The following is a 13510-nucleotide window of genomic DNA, read 5'->3' as shown; positions in this document are numbered from 1 at the left end:
CCATTCATATGCGGCATTCACTAGAAAAGCAATGAACTTACTTGCAAGGTGTGCTTAGGATGATGGCCTTAGGATGGTTTCTAAAAAGAAGCATTGTTTTAAGATATCTATAGATTAATTTTACTGTCTTGCCTCAGGGTTTTGTGTGTATGTTTCTTTTTAAATTATTTGCATGTCAGGCTTACATACCAATGACAAGATGTTTGCACTGGGCGTACTAGGAAAAAATGTTTTGCACACCCCCCCCAAATATATTTTCAGCTTGTTTCTTCACCCTTTTAAAACTGTTGATCAACTGGCCTTACAAGAGACTATTAAACTGTGGGAAATCCCTTAAAAGTAGCATACAGCTAATATTTGCTAGAACAATAGTTAACTGCAGCATTGATTGAATGTAACTGGCAAATCGATTTATCTATCACAAATACTTTGCACTGCTTCTACAATGAAAAAAAAATAGAATACTCTGCTTTCTTTAAAATCACCAAAATAAGCAAAATATTACAAAATGATTTATTACAAGGTGTGCCTTGGTAGGTATAAAGTTCCAAAGGAATGGATGAGGCTTTGATCCAAGACAATACATTTAGAAATCAAGGTGTACAGAGGCCCATCAATGAAACCTGAAATAACGCTACACTGAAATCATCAACTTTCATATCACACGTGTCTTCATTTTTAAAATTCTGAATATAATCGAAGTATGTTTAATGATAGAACTTATCAAAAATACAAACTTATGAAAAATAATGGTACAACTTATCAAAAGCACAAGCTAACTTCAATTTAGTTCTCTGTATGTCATCCTTAAAAAAGCTATATAAAACCATATAATGTATGGAGAGGAATACTCTTTTAAGCAGTTAAATAGGAAATGAAAATTACAGACATTATCTTATTCCTCATACACTTTGACTCCATTAAAACTATTGGGAATTCTGCCATTAACTTTGATAGATATGGGATAACACCCCTACATAATCATAGGTAGCAAGCTTGTAAAGGCTTGTGAAAATTCAACATCTGTTTCAGATATGCTTTTTACAGAGTACTGTTATGTACAATTGCCAAAATTTCAAAAACACTGCAGCTGTTTAATTGTAGGTATATCTAAGGAACATCCAAGGAACTACGTGTAATAATGTAGGGAACACTATGAAATTAAATTATGGGCGTGGAAGGTATTCAAATGTGCATTCCCCCCCCCTCCAGCCTGACACAAAATGCATTATTTCCAATATATAAACATCCTTTGTGCTTAACATTCAGTTATTATATCCAGTGGCTTACTTCATCAATAAGCAGACTCTTTATTTTGGTCAAAGATAAATGTTGCATTTTTGTTGAAAGCAAAACATTCCTGTGTTCAATAGATGAACACATTTGCAAAAACGCAAACATACTCTTTATCCAAAAGGTGTAATATGCATTAAGAAAGTCACATCAGTAAAATATTTTTTTTAAAAGTTTTGTGTGTGTGTCAAGGAATAATGCATAAGACTGTAATCTTGATGCGTATCCCAAAACAATCCATCAGCAAATGCTAATTTCTGGAAGAGAATTAGGACTTTTTCTTTAAAAAAAGATATATACTACTGAAAAGAACTTAAAACAGGACTTATTCTTCTTGTAATGCATAAGAAACCTTGAGTGAGTTGGTTATCGTTCCCCACGCAACAAAAGGATAAAAGTACTTTGGATTTTTAAAAATACCCCAAACTTGGTTATGCTTAAAACTAAATCCTATAAAATAACTATTCACTCCAAATATTATTTCTGAGAAAGGTACGATATTAAACATGAAGCAGTATGAAATAAATGTTTCAGTTTCTTAATGGAAGCCATTTCTACCAAGATAAGAGTTATTTCACTAACACACACTGATTGGGGGTGGGGGGGATGGAAGATACCTAAAGGAGACACTTTAACTGCATTCCAAACAGAAGCTGTACATACTTGAGCCAGTAAAATGTCCACTTGCCAAAGAAGTTGGTCCATTTTTCCCACTGCTGACGGGAGGTGAAAACATCTAAAAGAAAACAAAGAGGCATTATTGTTGGTAAACAGGGCTTTTTCCCCCCCTCTACATTCGCTGATAGCTCACATTTCATTCAACTTTATACGAAACCTAAGAACAGTTTATTTAAACATCTCCCATCTCTGCTCTCGTAATGGTATAGCAGTATTTGCAGTCTCCCCCCTTTTCCCCTTATGTTAGTTTTATGTCTCCCCAAACAATACAAGATTTGTTAGGGGAGGGACCTCAGTACCCCAGCCACAATATCAGGCAACAAGGAGAAGGGGGGGGGGACCCTTTTGGAAACATTTAGATTGACAAAAGTGAGGGAAAAAAGTTTGTGACTGAAACCTTGGTCATAAACGTAGCTATATCCATTTCCATCCCGTTTTAGGATCTGTCTGTCATATGTGAACCCAAATAATAATAATGCAAAGTTCCACCTGCCCTAAATTTTCATCTCGGCTCTGAACATGAGAGCAATTTGAAGCAAGTCTCCTCTCTCTCTCTTTCTCTCTCTCTCTCTCTCTCTCTCTCTCTCTCCGCCCCCCCTCTTTCTCTCACTCTCCAGCATTTATTTCAACCCTAATTGGTTTCCATCTTCTTCGACGTGTCTAGCGGATAATACGCACCTTCCCTGAGTCAGAGACTACAAAAAGCAAAGGAACAAATGGAAAAAAGCACAGCTAGGGAAGTGGGAGCTACAGAGCTGCCTCAGGCTACGGTTCCTGGCCAAACTTCCCAAAGCCATTTCTCAAAAGGAAAGTCTTGGAGAGACAACAGCAGACTGAGATAGCCCCCACTTACAAGGTGGATTTTATCCCCCCCCTCCCAGCACTGAAATTATTTAAAGACACAAATGCATCCTACATCAAATTGATTTGTCTTGGTCTCTCTCTCCCCACCCTCCACAAATCTGTGAATAAATAAATAAAGACTTCTGACATATTGGAAGAAGGGGGGAAGATTAGGAAGCGGGAGAAAAGCAGGGATGGGGGGGGGAGAAAAGCAGGAGTAGATGGAAATGGGGGGGGGAGTATGGCAATTAGGCAACTACCCAGAACCTGGTTAATATCTGGCCAAGATATTTATAAACGGAAAAAAGCCTAAAGATAAAATAAATATTTTTTTTAATTAAAAAGAATAACCACACACGCACACACACCACTAGCCATCAGTTGGGGGGGGGGAGTTTTCTACAGAAAAGTTGCAACTCATTCATTGACAGAGCAATCTGAGATTTCAGTGAAAACTTGAAGCTGAGCTAGTGCTGGATTTCTTTTCCCTTTTCCATGTGCCAAAATAAATGAAACAAGGGAAGAATGGGGAGCACACTTTAAGCAACTGATTAGCTATCAGTTAGTTGGTGTGCAAGCCATACTTTTAAGAACGCAATGCACAATGGCAAGTAACTATTATTCTGAGAGAATTTTGGAGAGAAAAAAATACCCACAATTTTATCAGAGGGTGTGTAAGGGTTGGTGGTTTTTTTTGTGGGGTGTCAAATGATAAGAACACATCCCAGTACATTGCAGACAATATTCAATCTCCTTTCAGATAATGTAACAAAATTCTAATTGATAATAGTAATAAAGCGTTCATATTTACCATGGGTCTAGTTGCTGGTTAAAAATTACCTAATGTACTGAAGATCACAGGTTTGGGGGCATTTATTTATTTATTTTGCTTTGCTTTGCTTTAGTTTAACATACTTTTGGGAAGGTGTTGTTGGGTTTTTTAATTAATTTTGTATTTATTTATTTTTTTTAGAGCTGTTGTTAATTTCCACCGTTGTTTCTTACCGCACTGAAATCCAGTAAATCACTGAGTTCTTTGTCCGTCCCTAAGGCAGCCATTCGCTGTTGGTGGTGCATTTTAGCAAAATCACACAAACCTAGAAACATGGAAATAACCGCAATCAGAAAACCCAGTCCCGAGCCTTACAGGAAACAACAATCGGATTTTTTTTGATTTTTTTAAATGAGAGTTGGGGTGGGGAGGGGGGAAAGGTTGGGGAAGGGAGTTGGGGGTAAGATGGAGGGGCAGCAACGACAAGAAGACAGGAAAGGCGACACTAGTTTCACCGGATCGCTCGAAACCCCCGTTTATCAGGCACTAGTCTAACCCCAAAATCCAGAACAGAGGGAGAGACAGAGAGAGAGAGAGAGAGAAGAGCCGGCGCGCCGTTCAGCGCATCGTTTATGCAACAGGAGGTTCAACGAGGAATGAATGAGAAACCCAGAGCAGAAACTACAGCCATCCGTTCCCAACTTTCTTTTTTGTTTCATTTTGCACCGCTCCCTTCTCCCCCCGTGCACATATCCTCACCACCACCACCACCCCGATAATTTTACATAAAGGCAGGCGGCAAACAAAGTATTTATAGAGTGGAGCAACACAGGCTCGGTCGGTGCAAAGGAGACGTGGGGTGGGGGGAGGTCAACAGAATAGGGATGGGAGGTTTGGGAGTGGAGTTGGAGAGGTGGGGGGGGGGAGAGACACACCAGCCTTTGGGAGACCAGCCTACGTTCATACTATAATTAAACCCCTCGAAGACTTGTTTGGGGGTTTTTTTTAGAGGGGGGGAGGAAGAAAGAGAGTTAACCCTTGGCGATTAGATAACTAATGTATGAAAGGTGACTTGCAAGTAACCAGCTGGGACTAAAGGGCATCTTCAGGCCCCGTTTGCAACAAAGTCCGTTTCTCTAGTCTAGAACAAACAATTGGAAAGCAGGGGGGGGGGGGCTGAGACAGGCCACTGCAGACCCTTCCCCGGGCGCACCCCATGGAGAAAGAAAGAAGGGGGGGGTGAATTCCCCGTGTTTAAATGAAGCCACCAGAAGCAGCAGCTCCTCTTCCATTAGCAGCAGCCACAACTAAACTCCAAACTAAAGACATTTTAAAAAGCGAGGGGGGGGGGGAGTAAAGAGGACACCTCCGGTTACCTACCGGCCGAGAGAGGAGAGAAGGGGCTCCCTTTCCGACCGCAGCCCCGAGCTCTGGGTTTCATTGCTCGAAATCACTGCATCCACCAACCGCACACAACAACACGCAGGAGAGAAAGAGAGAGAGGGAGATAGATACAGAGAGAGATAGAAAGAGAGAAGGGGGGAGAAAAAGGAGAGACCCCGCCGGCGCGCCACGCTAAAAGCTCTCCCCCGAACTGGAGCGGGGAGGAAAAAGGGGAAGAAAAAAAAAAAAAAAACACAGGAGGAGAGACGAGAAGAAGACGCGGCGGAGGAGGGAAGAAGGAGCCCCGATTCCTAAACCCAAACTCTTCTTCTGCCTTAATCAGGGGAAGCGAGAGGGAGAAGAGAAGGGGGCGATAGGAGGGGGGCAAAGCACGAGCCGCTACACCCCGCGAAACACACGCACACAAGCAAACCCCGAATAAAGCCGGACTGGAAGTTCAGCAAAAGGGGGGGGGGAGAGGGGAAGCCCAGGAGCACCGCCAGACGCCACCGTCCCCCGATATTGCCTTTGCCTGCCTAAGGATTCACACACACATGCAACACACACACACAGACAGCCCCCCCCCCCTTCAATGAAATATATGTTTATATATGCAATAAAGATAAATGGGCACTTCGTTTTCTTCCATGCCCCTGATCATTGACGCTGGGAAGCTACACATGGATTGTATATATCTCGCCTCCCTTCACGTCCCCTAAGTCCCCAAACACTTCTCTCTCTCTCTCTCTCTCTCTCTAAAGGATTTATTATATAAAACAATCATTCTGCAGTTCGCGCGCGAGCGCGCAAAGAGACCTAAGCAAGCGGACTACTTTATACACCGTTGCAAAAAAATAATAATAAAAAAGAAAACGCACGTGAGACCAAGGGTATATGCCAGGAAGGAACACTAATATTGTTTTCTCCGTTTCCCAACCCCCCCCCCCCACACACAATTGTTTAGGCCACTCGCAAGACATAAAATAAAAGTGCTTTTGTGTCACGATCTTGGTGCGTCTATCTTTAATTTGCTCGATGCTGCTTCCACGGCACGTTTTACGATGCAGACGACACCAAGAGAGAGCAACGCTGCAAACTTTTTCTCCCAAAATCGAACGTTCGACTGGCTTTCTGCACAGGCAAGTTTTCTGGAGACTATGCCAGCCTCCTCCCCCTTTCTCTCCCTCCCTCCCTTCTCGCAAGCATGTTGTATATACAGTACTTTAATTTCAAAATGCTGCTACTACAGGCCTCAGGTTATTCCCCTTTCCCAGACTCCCCCCTCCCCCAAAGAAAGCCCGATTGATTTTCGTTCCTCCTCGCCGCCCCCCGCTCCTCCAGCACGCGTGATAGAAAACAATTTCATTACTTATTACTGGCATGGTATATATATATTTTTTCCAGCCCATACCCCCTCTGTCTATGCGCTTATTGCTAAGCCTGTGGATGCTATTATCACATGCACGGTGCACTTGGATTCACACTGCCGAAGTTGCATCAAGTTAAAAACAGTGGGATCAACATATTTTTTTTTAATGAGAAAGAAAAGAAAGAAAAGAAAAAAAGAACGACTCCAAGAGGAAATTGTAACTTTACCTTAAATGGCCACAAATATGTTCACAATATTCCAAGGAAAGATATTTTAGGGGAAGAAAAGAGAGCTCTTCTGCAAAGGTGCTTTATTATCTCACGTGTGTTTGACCCTCAAAAAAGCAGAAGTACTTTAAACTCGCACTCAGTCTTGAGATCCAGAGAGTATTCCACAATTCTTAAAGCAACTTTTACACCGGGCGCGAGGGGTTTTGCTTTGTTTTTGATTTATCCACCGTAAGGCATAAGTCTTCCCACCCAAAGTAAAGCAAAACGAAGCCAGCCAGCCAGCAAAAGAAAAAAAAGATATATCGCAACAAAAACAATAAAAAGGAAGATCCAGCAAACTACTCTCCCGCCCTGTGACTTTTCTTTATAAACACATGGCTGCTAATGAACTATTTTGGAAAAGAGAAGAAAAAAATATCGGTGGCAGTACGATTTCGACCCCCTCAAGTCTCTGTTGTTGTTTTGTTTTTGTTTTTGTTTTGTTTTGTTTAAAAAAAGCCCAGCGATAAAAAGTCTCAAACTTGTCCCAACTTTACAGAGCTCTCCTCCTCCTCATTATCGCCATCATCATCATCATCACGGACTTCCCCGCGGAGAAATTGATAGCAATACGTTTCCCTGAAAGATACATTGTAATCCATTCACATCCGGGCAATGCAGTGGTGCTTATAAAGAGGGGTGGGAAAAAAGCTTGCTGCTGCTGCCGCCGCCGCCGCCGCCGCCGCTGCTCGCTGCACGTTGCCTGCTTCGGCCGCGTCGCCTATTGCAGAGAATGACGACAGGAGGAGGGGGAGGGAGGGAGGGAGGGAAGGAGGGCGCGCGCGGAGCATAGAGAGGTAAACAGCCGGGCTAGAAAGTCAACCAAGATGGAGGAAAAGCAAAACTCTGGGAGAGGAGGAGGAGGAGGAGGAGAGGAGGGTTGTGTGGTACAGAAGTGAAGGGGAAACTGAACTTTACGTTTCCCCGCGATACGTGTGCACAGACCACTATAAGCTGCGCGAGCAAATATGAATAATAAAAAACAAACTTTCCCTTCCCAAAATAAGAAAAAAAAACAAACTTTCCCTTCCCAAAATAAGAAAAAAAAACTTTCCCTTCCCAAAATAAAAAAAATTCCTTCCAGTAGCACCTTAGAGACCAACTAAATTTGTTATTGGTATGAGCTTTCCTGTGCATGCACACTTCTTCAGTTATCCTTTATGGTTTTCCCACAGATTAGGGGTTTGGACCACAGAGGTTTGAGGGGCTTCTCTGGAAAAGTTTTCATTGTTCTCTTCGCGCCATTTAATTAAACTCCCAACACAATGCAAAAAAACAAAAAAAACAAAAACAGCCCACCCTGGTTTTGCTAATTGCAATAATTATGTGAGGGAGGCTTCAGGTCAGGTATGCACATGCAAAAAAGCAGGCACTCTTAAAAGTGTTTATCGCTCATGTAGGAGGAAAAGGCCTTCTAAAACGATCCCCAACACAGTTTTTGTAACTTATTTATCATCATCACCATTAATAAAACACTAAAGGGGGGTTGCTATTTTTAAATGTAAATTGCCTCAAGGCTGAAACTGGTATAGCTCAGCTGGTAGAGCATGAGATTCTCATGTTGGGCAAAATATTCCTGCAATATTGGACTAGATGACCCTTGTGGTCCCTTCCAGCTTTACAATTCTGTAATTCTATGAAACTCTTAATAAATACACCTGAAGACAAAGGTTTCACTGTTGTTGGGGGTGGGGTGTGAGCTACATACTCAAAGCCCTACTCTTGGATATTTTCAAGATTAAAGGCACTTCCACGTGGCAATTCATTGTGGGTTCAGAACTGTTCATGCATGCGCTTGCAGGCGTGAGCAGCAGAGTCCACAATAAAAATTTTGTAGAAGCATCCTAAACTGCAGGATATGCAGTTTATTTTAAAGGGCATTTGTTGTTCTTTCTTTTTATATTTCACTAGCAGCCTCATATCTGGTATTGTTCGGGAATTCTAAGAAACCAAAAAAATCAGTGCAATTTTGTAAGGTTCATTCCTCCATCTTGATTCAAAATGGTATCCAGTTGTATCTACGTTTAGAGGAATTACTGCTCCTTGATCCTAGGAATATTATTATTATTTTAAAAAATATATACACCTGTCATCCAGGGATCAAAGGGCAGTTTACAATAGAAAAACACAAAAATAAATACTGCTATGAGTTTGCGGTGGGGTAGGCTGTATGCCTAAACCTCCTTCTAATTCCTCGATCCAGCAGATTCCATTACTGGAATAGCCACATTAGGTAACTGCCCTCTATGTATGGGCCATTAAGGTCACAAAGGAAGTGGCTATGTGCCACTTATTATGTGCCCCCCCCAAAGACAAAGGCCAGAGTTGGGAATTGAGTTGTGTGGAGCTAGATGCTAGAAGCCTGTGGGTTGGGCAGCTGGGAGACAGAACCATGTCTGATTTCTGCTGGAATCAAAATCTGTGGCTATGGGAGAAGCAAAATTCTTTTGAGCTGTTAATGCTGTGAGCCCCTTCATCATATGTTCAGGCTGTATATATGTGTAAATAAATCATATAGCATAAAGGCATCACTACCTCCATTGTGCCTCATTCCGAGAAAACCGAAACCAGGAACTCCTTATATCTCACACGTAAGGCAGAGAGCTTTTCATCCAGCTGGAAAAGTTTGTGGTAACAAACCTTGTTCAAATGTTTCTCAAAAGTGCTACAGAATCAGATAACCAGGCGCTTGTTTACCCCAACAACTGAGAAAGAGGAGGTGGCAGTGGCCAGGCCATTTTATAGTCTCTCCCAGCTCCTTTCCCCTACTGGCAATTGCCAGGTCTTCTTGAGAAGAAGCGGCTTCTTGCCCAATTTCCTCTCCCTTTGCAAAAAGCACTCCTGTCTGGATCCATTTTGGAACTGCAGAGCAGGTAGCAGCATAGTGGGTTTCTGTCTTATCTCAACGAGACTAGCCCTAATCTGAATTGCTGCTGATATTTTGGGAACTTTAGGGAGAAACTCTCCCTCAGTACACCTAGTGGGCATAAGAGAGAGAGATTTTTCTAATTTAAAGAATCCCTTCCTGTTGTTTTTCCCCTTCCTTGGCTCTCTCTGAGATTCATTTTCCAACCAAACTGAAAATCAAGTCCCTGTATAGTCTGTGCACCAGTTATCAGTATTTTTGAGCCTTTCTCCTCAGCAATGGCAAGATACTTACTGGTCAAGCCGATGGTACTCATATGAGGAAATTTCCCTTTCTCATTCTGAAGCGAATTAATGAATGGAACAACTTCTCTAGGTTATTCTGTGGATATTCAGTTTGTGTCATGGGAATGTGGGAAGACACTTTATACTGAGGTAGGCCACTGGTACCAGTAATGTCTACACTGACCGGCAGTGGCTTTCCTGAATTTTAGACAGGGCTATCTCCCAGTTTTATCTAAAGTTGCCCATGATTGAACCTAAGGCCTTCCCCATGAGAAGCGCTTGCTCTGAGCTTCAACCTTTCTCCCACTTACCTTTGAAGGAGTTGCTTTCCTAAGCAGTTTGCCTTCACGAACAGGCTGATGAGATGATGGCACTGTTTTCGGAATGGTGTTCGTCACTATGGCTTTACTGGTGAATTTTGGTGATTGGCTCTTTCTAGCTGTGGGATAGAAATTTAAAAATAAGTCAGTGAAGAGGCACCTTTGATCAAGGCCATATTAAACCACAGAGCGACAGGGCTACAGCCCAAGGCTCACTGCTTCACGGGACCCGGTGATGTTCTAGACTTCCCTTCAAATTATGGTGCATGCAGTGCTGGGGCAACCCAGATGGACAGAGTTGAAATAATAATAATAATAATAATAATAATAATAATAATAATAATAAATGCTATTGTTATTATATTACAACACAGAACGAGGTGGGGAAGGTGTTTCCCCTTATTCACACATACACTGTTTATGTCAACAAAAAAGCTATGAGAGAAAAACACAGTGCAATTGTTTTCCCTTAACAGCCCACTGGCCAGAGACAGGGCTGGTAGGTAATTCAGACCCTTTTAAATAGGCAACCATCTCACCCTGGCTTTGGTTTAGGACAAAAAACAGGCCGCTTTTATGCAGACATGGACGTTGGGATTGGGACCAGGGATGGTGCGTGCACACCCCTGCTTTCTCTTGCGCAAGAGGAGGAACCCATGATACAATTAAAACTAGGAACCATAGGGTTTTTTTAAAAAAAAAAATATTAAGGAAAGCATGGAAGAGTATGTTCTCTAAGATATGTAGTATTCCCCTCTGCAATGTATACTGCATAGTTTTCTTCCAGTGTGTGCATATGTGTGTACACACCATTTCCAGGCGTTACCTCAGAGTTGCGAGTGAAACAGGGAGCCCACTGCCTGAGGCCCATTATGGCTTTCATCCAGCCTTGCCTCTAAATACTGAGGAGAGTTGTCTTTGCTTTTGTCCCTCAACAGAGATAATGTCTTATTCCTTGGTGCTGCTTATTAATGCAGTCACAAATACTGAGTTGTTGTCCCCCCCACCCAGGACAACTTTTCTATGAGGGTAGTGATTTGACTCTTGCCCTTTATTTTCCAGACACGCTTCAAACTTCTTGAACTCCATTGGGGGGTGGGGGTGGCAGTGGCCATTGGTGTACATGGGGAATGGTTCACCTCACATTTTACCCTCACAACTCTGTGAGGTAGATTAGGCTGGGAGATAGGGAACCCTTTCAAGGTCACCCAACAAGCTTCATGGACAAATGGGGGTTAGTCTGGCGTATTAACCACTATATTACACCTAGTCTCTGACATAAGTTGCCCTCAGGTCCTCTCCTTTAATCTGCAGCCCTTCAGAAACCGCAGCCACTCAGGCTTTCCCTGTTAAAGAAACACACCTTTTTCAGACCTGGTCTACTCAGACAGCAGAAAGAGAGGGCAAAACCCTGAGGGGATGCAGCAGCCTGTACCAGTTCAGAGTGCAGGTTGAAAACAGCAACCCCAAACTCCATGCAACTTTAATAATATTAAAAAAAAACCCACCCTTGCATATCTAGAGAAAATATTCCTGTGCTGGTTTTCTGTTTGCTGGGTTTTGTTTTTGTTTTTTTGTATGCAGGGAAGCATTTATCATTGTAAAACCCCCACCTGCAGTCTGAAGTGGTGTAGTCCATTTTGCAATCTCACAGAATTGGTACCACAGTTCTGCTGCATGTGTAGCCCTGGCCCTAGTGAGGGGTAGCCAGCTTGCTAGCTAGTTGTATTGGGCCTGGGCAGAATTTCATCCTGTCAGCCAGTTGCCATGGCAGGAGGATAGAAAGCCAGGGGAGGAAATGTTCCAGACACATAGGGATGGCAGCCATTGCATATGCAAATTTGTAACTTTAAAAAATGATTATATTTACATAATTTAATTTAAATGCTGCTTTGAAAGTTACAGAGTTGAATAAATATAAATTAGTAATTAAGCAATGGCAATATCCTAAACTGTTTTGATGTGTGGATATACAATGCCAGGATAAGTTACTCATCCCTTTGTATTTTGAGAATATGTTTTTCTAAGCGCCTTGCTGAGTCACCATGTTCTCAACCGACTGCCACACGTTCTGGAAGTTTCTGTCCAGAAGCCTGGATACAAACTAGATCCGTTCAGTTGTAGCATTGCTTCAAAAACAGGGACTAGGCCATATATTTCCTAAGGGTTTCAGTCCAAGACTGAATTCACATATTTATCTGTATAAGCTATATCTAAAAACCAATGCAATTTGCCTAACCCTGCTTTGAAGACATTCAAATTGGAACTTTATTAACTACAAACCCTGACATCTGGGATCCCCTCCAAAATGCTGCCAAAGTTTTGCAGTTCTTTAGCAGGGTTTTGCAGCACAAATCCCAGTTTTTGCAATGCCCTGGACCAAGTTTTTTGGGGGGTAAAAGCTATGACCCGCAGTTTAATTACTCAGTTGGGTGGGGGGCACTTCAAAATGCAGAGTTTTCACTGCAAAACTATTGCAAAACTTTGGCACCAGTTTGGAGTAAGTCACACACTGTTGGTTTTTGGAGTCTGTAGAATCAGCCAGCACCTGAGTTCAATCAGTAGTAGATAGATAAATAGGTAGATAGATGCACACATTTCAATCAAAGGTAACTTTTATCCATCTGTAATGACTGCCCATTTCTATGAAGGGACTACGTTTTATCAGCTTTACATGAACTCATGTCAGCTTCCCTCTTGGGCAAGGACTTGCCGTCTGCTCCCTCCCACTTAATGCTCTGTAAAGAACTTAGTTTATTTTAAGGGTAATAATAATTACACTGTGGCAAGCAGTATTATTGTGCTGAGGACTACTCACGGGGCTGGTGTGTGAATGCTAGTATTTATATAATTGTAATCTGCAAAGTGTTTTTGTTTTTTTTAAAACTTTATCTACTGTTTCTGAAGGGATAACCATGTCAGTCTGTTAGGAACATTGGAAGCTGCCTTATGCTAAGTCAGACCAGTGGTCCATTTAACTCAGTATTGCCTACACCGACTGGCAGCAACCCTCCAGGATTTCATACCAGGATTTCATATCTCTCTCATCCCTGCCTGTTATTTTGAACTGTTTTAAATGATGTGTTTTAATGATTATAACCTGCCTTGGGACCTTCAGGTTGAAGGGTGGGTAATAAATTGTAATAATATTAGTACCTGGAAATGCTGGAGATTTCAACCTGAGACCTTCTGCATGCAAAGCAGATGTTCTGCTCCTGAGTTATGGCTTTACTTGCTGGCTGCAGCAAGAACAGCCAAGGGTCTAGAGCCACCTTCAAGTTTAACAAATCAGTACGTTTTTTGCCATAAGAAGGAGTGTGTTGGTCGGTGTTATATACTGAAGTTCTCACCCTGGGCCAGCAGGGGGATACTGTAGATAGTTATGCAAATGAAGGATCAAAAGTGACATTCAGTGATTGGATAGTTTGTATGC

The 13510-nt window shown here is 42.2% G+C and overlaps 1 protein-coding gene across 31 annotated transcripts in view; it reads right to left on the bottom strand.

Moving 5' to 3' along the window:
• Nucleotides 1-10196, bottom strand: part of TCF4 (transcription factor 4) — a 338871-nt gene extending 328675 nt beyond the window's left edge. For 10 of the 31 annotated variants that reach the window (XR_014556178.1, XM_083702695.1, XM_083702714.1 and 7 more), the window contains exons 1-3: nucleotides 4967-5423; nucleotides 3820-3911; nucleotides 1957-2029 (exon numbers count right to left, since the gene is read on the bottom strand). Coding sequence is in view for 28 of the 31 variants with exons in the window: in XM_083702695.1 (XP_083558821.1) it covers nucleotides 1957-2029; nucleotides 3820-3911; nucleotides 4967-5027 (226 nt within the window). In the remaining 3 variants the exon portion in view is untranslated. Of the gene's footprint in view, nucleotides 1-1956; nucleotides 2030-2368; nucleotides 2535-2649; nucleotides 2788-3819; nucleotides 3912-4966; nucleotides 5424-5603; nucleotides 5722-6565; nucleotides 7341-10068 lie in introns of those variants that run through there. The other 21 variants (XR_014556176.1, XR_014556177.1, XM_083702702.1 and 18 more) reach the window with 10 other exon arrangements.
• Between the last annotated feature and the right edge of the window lie 3314 nt (nucleotides 10197-13510).

The sequence above is a fragment of the Podarcis gaigeae genome (assembly GCF_964106915.1).
Source record: "Podarcis gaigeae genome assembly, chromosome: 11".
NCBI classification, from domain to species: Eukaryota; Metazoa; Chordata; class Lepidosauria; order Squamata; family Lacertidae; genus Podarcis; species Podarcis gaigeae.
Note: the sequence above shows the minus strand (reverse complement) of the source record. Positions and strands in the feature narration are given on the sequence as shown.